Raw genomic sequence first — 9,827 nt, 5'->3', positions numbered from 1 at the left:
TGAAAAAAACCATTTGATATTACTCACAGATTTTCTGGTATGCGTTTCAGTGCATTGTAGGCAACAGTAGAATAATACGTAAAAACAATAAATCATCAGCAAATTAAACAAACAATGAAACAATTATGAATTAAATTAATTTAAACAGCTAATTAGAAAGAATTATTTACATAATTTGCATTGTTAGGCAGTAATTAACAGGCACTACTGATCAAGAAAAGGTCATAACCTATTCTAGTAATTGTGAAAATAACATCTAGTAGAGAAATAAATCCAGTATGCATGTACTGGTTTGCATTTAGGTATAAGATCAGTCTTTGTATTTGACTAATTTACTGATTTTTCTGATCAACAAAGGTGCATTAGCTGTTTCCTTGACTTGCATGAAAGCACAGGAGATAGGTATAAAATTTAAAACACATTTCTTTAATGTGCACTAGAGAAAGGTTAAGACTTCTGGTATATTTTTTTTTCAACACTAATATTTTCTTGCTCCATTGAGCCACCACATCTAACAAAAGGGGGCGCTGTTGTGACAAAAAAAACAAAAAAAAAAACAACCTCCCATACAACTAGCAGCTGATACTTCCCTGAGTGGCAGCTATCAGCCTGACAATTTTATTGATCTGAGATGAAACAGACATGACAGCAGAAGGACTTTACTTACTGAATAGCTGGAGCAGATGGATGAATCTCTGACTGATGCTTTGGATCTGCTAGACATAAAGGACTTTATCGCTTCTTATTTGTGCTGATCGATATCATGGACTGAAGAACTTTAGCAATAGAAAACTGAGAAAGAGGGTGAAGAAGGTGAAGATGAAACACTTGAATTTCTTTTGAGAAACTTATGAACCTGTAACAGACAGCTGTATGCTTAAAAAACAAAAAAAACGACACTAAAAAGGATTGTACCAATCGTATTTTAAGGATTGTCAACGTAACTTCGTCCAACTCTTCAAAATGATTCTTGGTCTCCACCCAGCCAATAATATCACTCCTAGACTAAACAAATGAATCGTTTAACACAACATTAAAGGATACAGGAAGAAAAAATTGTAAAATCTGCCAAAAGGAACATTTATTCTGAGGATCTTGAACTTCAGGAAAAAAATATATTAATTAGAAAAAATAAACTATACTTCATACATATCCAAAACGCTCATGAAGTTATGACTAAAAAGCTTTTACTCAACTGGTGCACCACATTTTTCACCTCTGAAACCCATACATCAATATAAAAATCTATAGTTTTAATACTTTTTTTTCCTAATACAGACTTAATCTGCTTGGAATTTGATGCTTTTAAATAAAAATAAAAAAATATTTAGCTTATTCTAAACATTTTCTAGGGAAAATATTCTCATTTTTCTTTAAAAATATCCAAGAATGTCAGCAGTTTTTGCTAAAGCAACACCATTTAGAGACTTAAAAAACAGCTCAAAATTATATTTTCCTCAGTGTCTAAACTCGAAAAATCAAGAAGAAAATATTAGGATTTTATAGTTTAATCCCATAAAATTGATTATTGGAAAAATATCAAATGAATCTTTTTGTATTGGGACATTTTGGACACTGGTAACAGCTTTTGCAAGTCATGTAGATCTTTTACAGGTAAAATATATTTTTAAAAATGTCTTGTCGCCTCCACAGTGAGATAACAGAGGCAAGCTGAATGAACTCTCCTTAGATGAGGGGGAAATTTTTATAACTTTTATTCTCACGCAGTACTTTGGGTCATAGCAACAATAGCAGATCTTTTCAAGAGCATGCTTTTTTAATAATAATAAAAAAAGAAAACACCCCCATATGGAGCAAAAAACAGACACTTTCATTCAACAAAAGCTATTAAATAGAATTTACAGGGGAGTGAAATCTTCCACCGAAGACAATGAATCAAAACACAAGTCTTAAAACTTGTCTTTTCTTTGATGTTATACAAACAGTGAATATCCCAGACTTGATTAAACTTCTCAGATGAACTCATTAAACTTTATACACACAGAGAGAAATGTGTCCCACAGACCAGCAAAGTTTAAAAACCACGGTCAGGATGTTAGAAATCAACCCGAAAAGTCCAACTATCCTGTAAAAAAAAATAAAATAAAAAGCAGCCTAATTTGTACTTTAACTAATGACTGACTGTATTGCACTATGATACTGTTTGTCTGGAAATAACTAGCAGGTGTGTTGAGCCTTAAAGAGTGCTGGTCAGGTCGCTGCCTTGCCATTTCGTACTTTTGGTCGTTTCATCCCTGCAACTGACAGCTGATATTTCAAGTAATTTGCCTTTATTTGCTCAGGGTCTGGAAGTGAATTTTATTAGTCATATATGTTATCTTTTGAGAAGGTCAGGGGTCACAAAAGGTTAGCTTTCTTAGAAGTTGATTGTTCTGTACAATAAGCAAAGCGGTCAACTGAATTGGAGTTTGTTCAGAAAAGAAAATAAGATTGAATGAAATTATAAGTCTCTTAATTCATTATATTTTCGGGGAATAACAAAATGTAATGTCAGGGGGGGGAAAGGCGGATAAGCAGCACTACAGTGTGCAGGTACGAAATGACAACGCCTAGGTACGAAATGGGGCGAAGTGAACCGTGTTACAACATATTCCTCGTGTCCTCTCTCTTGACGTGATCAAGCGTCTTCTCGTGGCACTTGCTTCTCTTATTCTGGTGGGTTTTCACATGTTTGGCAAGATGGTCGCTCCTCATGAACCTCTTGCAGCAGTCCGGGCACACAAAGCGCTTCTCTCCTGTGTGAGTCCTCAGGTGTCTCTGCAGCTCATCCGACCTGGTGAAGCTCTTTCCGCAGAACAGCCAGTTGCACACGAACGGCCGCTCCCCGGAGTGCCACCTCAGGTGCGCCTTGAGGTGCGACGTCTTCCCGTACACCTTCCCGCAGCCCGGTATGTGGCAGATGTGCTGCTTCTTCTTGCCGGGCTCGTCGCTGGAGGTGGACGACTGGCAGTTGGGGCACCTGCACCGCCTGCACCTCCGCGCGGTCGCGAGGGGCGACTTGGTGTGCAGCAGAGCGGCGATTTGCGTCTGGTATTGCGCAAAGTCCGTGTGCCCCAGCACCAAGCCTCTCTGCAGTTGGAAGCGGTGGGGACCCAGAGTGGAAGAGTGGCCGACGTGGTTGCCCTGCTGCAGGCTCCACCACGGGATGTCTTCCCCGGGGTTCGGGGACAACTGTCTCTGCTGCTGGTGGACCAGGCCGGACGGTCCCGTCACGAAGCCCGGCATCTGGGGCGGGATGGGCGCCGGAGCTGCGTAGCTGACGGCAGGGACGTAGGTGGGAGGACAGGTGGACTGGAGGGACTGCATGGAGCAAGGTAACATCTTAACCGGGGAGAAGTCATAGGGGTACGAAGGGTCCGCCGGAGGGGTGAGGGGCAGTTCGTGGTGGGTGCTGAAGGAGCTCTGGATGTGCGCAGACAGCTGAGGCTTGGAGGATAGTCCGAAAGTAGAGTTGCCGGCCAGGCTGCTTTGGGGGCTCCCCTCGTTAGTCCACGGGTGAAATAGTCGCGAGGGGGAGCCCAGAGTGGGATCGTAGGGGACTTGGAGGAAGTCTGGGTGGTTGGATCCGTGGTGGTGTCCGATCCGGTTACAAGTGGCGGCCAGGAGCGCCAGCGGGGAGTGCTTACAGTTCTCTGGAGAGGAGTTTGGAGTGCGATCCTGGAGGACAGAAAGACAATCAACTCGTGGATAAAACTGGTCACAAACACAAAAATAAACCGAAGCCTAACTTTTGTAAAATATGTATCTGGGAATAACAGGGGGAAAAACTAATTGAGGATAAACTTTTTTTTTTCTTCTTTTTTTTTTTTTGCAAGAGCATACCGGACGAATTAAAACGAGAAATCTCATTCTTTCATACATTTTCAACACGTGTGATTCGGCAAAAAAAGAAAAAAAAATCCCATCCACAGGCAAATGCATCGCTTCCAACTTTAAGAAGTCAGAAACAGTGTCCTTCATTCCGCTTAATATTTAGAAGAAAACTCTTCATATATTTTGATAGAAAAACTAAAATCGACACTGTGTAAAATGTGTCCGCTTGAAATGTTTCCTAAAAGCTTAAAGTGAAAAAGAAAGTTGAGCACAAACCTGGAGAAAAGCTTGCAGTGTTTCATTCCGCAGAACAGCCACCGCTGCCATGGTGCGCGTCCTCCTCCTCCCGATGCAAACTAATAATAAACAAACGCGCTAATTTTGATGAATATGTGGCATTCAGAGCAAAAGAAGAAAAGGAAGGGGGAAAAAATGATTCTGGTCGGGGCAGGTCTTCACTCTCCAGTGCCTCCTCTCGCCGATATATCCTCAGTCTATCTGAAGAGTGAGGGATCACTTCTTAGAATTTGATAAGGACTTTGGTGGGCCGCCAGCCAGTCAGAAATAAGATTTATTACTTTGAAGTTTGCCGCTGCCCAATCATCAAAGAATGGCGGCTCTTTGAGAGGGGAAAGCAAATCCTTTGAATCCACAAAGCTCCTATGGTGTGTTTGTTGGTCTGGATAAAGGAGCTGATTATTAGGGGGGCTGGGAAGGGAGGAGATAAAGGCGGGACAATTAATGAAGTAATCACTATGTGGGAAATGTATATACACAAATAATTGGATTTTCTTGATCAAAGACCTCCATGCCGCCTGGAGACCCCGGTATTGGATGCTGTAGTCATCTGATCCTCTTTTTGTAATTAAGGATTTGTAGCAGAACCTTATGTGACAATGTGACATTGTTATCTCTGGAGATCTCCAAGAGCGTTTTGGCTGCCTTGTTTGATGGAGGGAAAAAGACCAAAATCAAGAGACTCAACATGAAGTTCTCATCTCTGAAGAATCTGCCTCTCTTTAACATTTTTAATTTGAATCCAGATTTCTTTTTGTTGTGCCTTTGAACTGTAGCTTGGCATTAAACACTTAATTATATCCTCTCTGGATTATTATTTTTTTCAGTCATCTATTTTATCACATGCTAATTCTAATTTAGACGTTTTTTTTCTATCCTAATTAAACAATGAAATTTGCACTAACAATAGGAGCCTACAACAGTAAGTCAAGTTAACATCCCTACCCAGCCAACACCGATAAATGGGGCCCATGAGAGGGGCCTAGATATAAAGCTTATGTGGGCCCCATACATTTTTTTACTTAAGCTAGGTAGGTTATAATTTGGCCTTCACAAGAATGATCTGTTTACAAACTACTACTTGTATCAGCAAAACCATTTGGCAATCTTATATCTTAGCTGATAGGCATTAAGTGAATGAGGTCAATTTGTTCAAAGCAACTAAGGTCCACATGACTCCCACTTTTTAACGCAGAAATCATCCTGAAATCAGCCTTTACAGACCTCATACACAATCTAAGCTGGGATCTACTCCAGAACCGATTTCCTCCCAGTCAGTATTTACATATGAGGTCCATTCAAGAAGCCCATTATCTGTTCAGTTTGCGCAGAATTTGTGTGGGACCTACAATATGACGGAGAAAAAAAATGAAAAGTAACTTTCACAGGCTTAACAAAACGGCTTCACTCAGATCTCTTAATTATGTTTCTTTGTCACCCTTGAGGACGGGAGCTGAATTTCCATGGACAATAATGGCATAGTTCAGTTTGCTATAGAGCAATAGAAACACAAGCTATGGAGCAAATTAAATCCATGATAGAGCAGTAGTTTGTAACATCAAGAATCAGGGATGTTACATCATTGTGAGATGGGGACTTGTTTTATTTGAATTAATTGTTTTATCAGAATCATACTCAAAGTTTATTAAGTGATACAATTTGCAATACCAATAAAAACCTACACAAAACACCAACATCCGGTAATTCAACTTGAAGCTCCGATCCATTTATGGGGCTCTTTAGAGTAGAAATGAGTTACATGATGGAACCAAGATTTAATCTTCGGAGGGTTACATAATGGCCAGATGTTAACTGCTTGTAAAAGTCTAAGGCAGGACATTTGTGGTTTAAACAAAAGGGACCCATTGGTCTTAGATGTTTTCTAAAATCTGAACCTATTTGAGAACCAGTTAAGAGCCACACAAGGTGGTGTTGATGATACTGAGTTTACAGTGTTAAATCAGCCTAAATGGGTCTCATACAGGAAGTAGATTTGGTCTGAGGCCCACTTAGTCTCAACAACCTGAGCAAAATGTATGTAGGGCACATATCCAAATACTTACTAGTATACATATGGGACTCATAAGAGTAGGAAATAGATTAAATAATGGGTTCAAGTAAATGACTTGTATAGGTTTGGTGCAAGCAGTGGTAGATTTGATATGGAGCAGGCGGTTGCCCAGGGCGGTATTTCAAAGGGGGGATTACAACAACCACTAGATAGACATAAATGTAAATGCATTGCATTTTATCCCTTAAGTTTGTGCATTTTTGTTGCTAATTTTATCATATCTGTTGTTTTGGTTCAAATAATATAATGACTGTACAACTATGCAGCTTTCATAAGATAACACCCCAAAACTTTTGTGGCAGAAGTAGAGAATTGGAAGTTTGCAGTTAGCTCTCTGATCTTTATCTAGCTTCCCTGCAGAAACAATCACTGTCCTCTCAACTAGTTTGGAGCGGCAGATTTTGAATTAGATCTGTTCCTTTGAAGGGATTAATGTTCCCAGTCCTCTCCCACGGCTTTACACACAGTCATGAGGGAAAAGGGGTGGGAGAGGGGGTCCTGCTGGGCTGTACTGGAGCCTTGTTAAACTACAATGCTAGCTGCAGAAGACGTGAAAAACAAGCAGACCAACCTTGTTTACATCTAGCTATGGCAGATGTAGTTTCTCGTTTGTGTTGAAAAATAAAAATCAGCAATCAAGGAAGTCCTTGCTTTGGTGCCACACATATTTAATCTATCATTTTGCTTTCAAAATTAAAAAAAAGGGCAAGCTGAGGGAAGACCCAATACAGTTAGTAGATATAGTACAATGAGTTAGTAGGTCATTTCTCAATATCAAGAACTGTAAACCTTTTAAGAATCGACTTATAGGTGAAAATCAATAATAAGAATAAATCAGAAGTTCTCATCAACCACATTTTACAGTCAGCCATTATTTTTCAAAGTTTATCCAAGTTGGGATGCACAATGCTTTAAGTGTTATCATCAATTTTAAATGAGTTTCAAAAATCTAACTAGATAAGAGGGGAATACTGTACAATAAAAATGTGTCCTGCCATTATTTGTTACTAAAATATGTATGCAAAACAGATTTAAGTTAAAGTTTTAAAGATGATCATAGTCATCATCACTGTTAGCTTGAGGCTGCATGTGCATCGCCGTATCTATCTTTGGAGTCAAAACCTGGCTGAGACACAAAATGCTGAACCCCCTGCAGCTCCAAATTTTGGTGATCAAAAGTGGGGTAGGAGTAAGTTCTTCTACCTACTCTGTTTTAAACATGGAAAGAAGTGTATTCTATGAAAATGTGACTTCCTAATATTTTAAATAATTTGGATCATGTTTAAATCAAATCTGAACCTACATCTCAAAAAAAGCCATATCTTGTACCTCTTATGATGTCATCAACCTAATTATTCCTCTTCAGTTGACGTTTTAAAAACTTATTTTGTGAAGTCATACAAAGAAAATCACTATTAATATTCACAGTTCTTTAAGTTAATGATCGACACATTTGTTAATTTAAAACATATACAACCAGGTAGTCTCTACTGTAAAAAAACAAAACAAAAAGTTTTATCTAAAAACAGTCCTTTGTCATGAGAGATGCTTTACTGTATATTTTAGAAACTTCCCAGCTTGAACTTGTTAGAGTTAGATGAATGGAGCATCAGCCGAATCCTGCAGAACTTGGTGGAAATCATTTAAGTATTTCTGGTGTATTTAAGCCGAGAAAACCTACAAGCACCATATTTGCCCAATTTCAACCTAAAGCTACAGGCTTACTCATATTGTGTTTCCAGGATGTCATGTGATGTTTGTACGTAAGTATTATAAGATACTATCATAATATTATCATATTACTTAATGAATACATAATTTCCAAAAATCTGAGTTTGCAGAAGCTTTTTGAGTTTTAATGTCAATGTGACATGGTATTAGATTTCTTACCTGAGGGTCTCGTTTGGCCTGTGCAAAATATCGTCCAGAGTCTTTTGGTGGTGGACGGACATCGGTGTCTTATTTGTCTAGATGGACAGCAGCTGTGAAAGTGTGGCTATGTGACACAACTAGAGAACCTCTGATTGGAGATTATTACATCTTTCAAATTTTTCCCACTGGTTTGCATTGATTCTAACTTCATTTACTGTTTTTTTTAGTGAACAATGCTAAACTGGTATGCAAGTGCTCAGACTAAACAAAGATTAAGAGAGAGCCTCAGAAAACAGAAACACCTATTTCCCATCGTCTCTGAAATTTGTATATGAGCCGCAACATGCTGTCAGTTTTTCTGCTTGGAGGTTTAAATGTCAGATAAATGTCTTATGCAGTAATCTGCTCTTTCATGTCAAAGCAGCAAACTGTCAAAGCGGAGAGAGGGAGCCCACTGGAAAACAAAATCATTTTTTGTTTGTTGTTCATTAAACTGCAGATATACATTCTTGATTTCCAGTGCACTTCTCCAAAAAAAAAAATCAGCTGTACATGCAGGCTGCCCAGACATGCAAGACAATTTTCACTCATAGAGGATTTCTGTGAGCTGTAAGCATTAATAAATATTGATATCTTCCTTTGAAATGTTTGATAATCTCTACATATAATCTCCAAGGGTTTCATGCACCTCAAAAGGACTCCAGGTAAGAGATGAATTTGGTTGAGCAGGACTTTGTCAGAAATTATCATATGCTTGATTCACTGAATTTAGTCACTCCAGACTTATTTTGTAGGCTTGAGCATTTTCCATTCCTCTGACATAAATTTATTTATTTTTACTGAAAAAACAAAATTATTAATGAAATGATTATGAAGGAAGTCCCACATCTGTTGATTTTCTGCTTGTGTACTGAAAGATGTGTATCATCTTTGTGTATTTCACACAGCAGTAAAGGGAAGGAAACTTTAGGCTTAAGGCAAGCAAGCTAAAACCAGATTGGAGCAGTCAAAAGACTTCAATATGGACATAAAAATTGTAATAATTGTGTAGTGGAAGAAATTAATCAGTGGTTTTCAACGCTTTTTACAAATAAAAAATTTGAAAAGTGTGGCATGTATTTGTTTTCAACCTTAAATATAATATTCTGCAATGAAACTGGTTTCAAAAAAATCAACTGGTAAATAAATTCCACCAGAGCAGCACCACATACATTTCATATTTATTTCTTAAAGATGTTGACCAACATATAGGTTTTGGTCAACCTATATGTTGATAGGCATCAGAACTGATGCCTTGCAGCAAGAAGGTCCTAGATTCAAATCCCAGCCTGGGCTTTTCCTCATCTTTCGGGGTATGTCGACTTCCTCCAGGCCATAAACACTCATAGGTTAATGATTCTCTCTAAATTGGCCCTAGGAGAGACAGTTGTGTGTATTGTTGTCTATCCTGTGTGTCTCCATGTTGCCTTGAAATAAACTGGTGATCTAACCCACTTCTCGCCCAGTGACTGCTGGACAGTGCATGAATAAGTGGGAGTAGACAAGGGATTGATGGAACATTTTTTCCACTTCAAAAAGATGTACCACCTTGTGTTTGTCTATCATATTAAAAATCCCCTAAAATCCATTGCAGTTGGTGTATTAAAGTGATAAAATCCAGCAAAGTTTGATGGGCATTAATAGTATAATGTATACTGAAATATGTGTGAGAGGAATAAAGTGTATTATGATAAATACAATAATTAAAAACAAG

At 38.6% G+C, this 9,827-nt stretch overlaps 1 protein-coding gene across 1 annotated transcript; it reads right to left on the bottom strand.

The window, feature by feature from the left end:
* Positions 1 to 430: 430 nt before the first annotated feature.
* On the bottom strand, positions 431 to 4,487 carry sp5a (Sp5 transcription factor a). Its single transcript, XM_044131472.1, has 2 exons — positions 4,111 to 4,487; positions 431 to 3,678 (listed from the first exon to the last, which is right to left on the bottom strand). Exons 1-2 carry the CDS (start codon positions 4,159 to 4,161, stop codon positions 2,602 to 2,604), a joined length of 1,128 nt encoding a protein of 375 aa, XP_043987407.1. The 5' UTR covers positions 4,162 to 4,487; the 3' UTR covers positions 431 to 2,601.
* Positions 4,488 to 9,827: the final 5,340 nt, after the last annotated feature.

This window comes from Gambusia affinis, linkage group LG11, assembly GCF_019740435.1.
Source record: "Gambusia affinis linkage group LG11, SWU_Gaff_1.0, whole genome shotgun sequence".
Taxonomy (NCBI): Eukaryota; Metazoa; Chordata; class Actinopteri; order Cyprinodontiformes; family Poeciliidae; genus Gambusia; species Gambusia affinis.
This window is presented reverse-complemented; position numbering and strand designations above follow the sequence as displayed.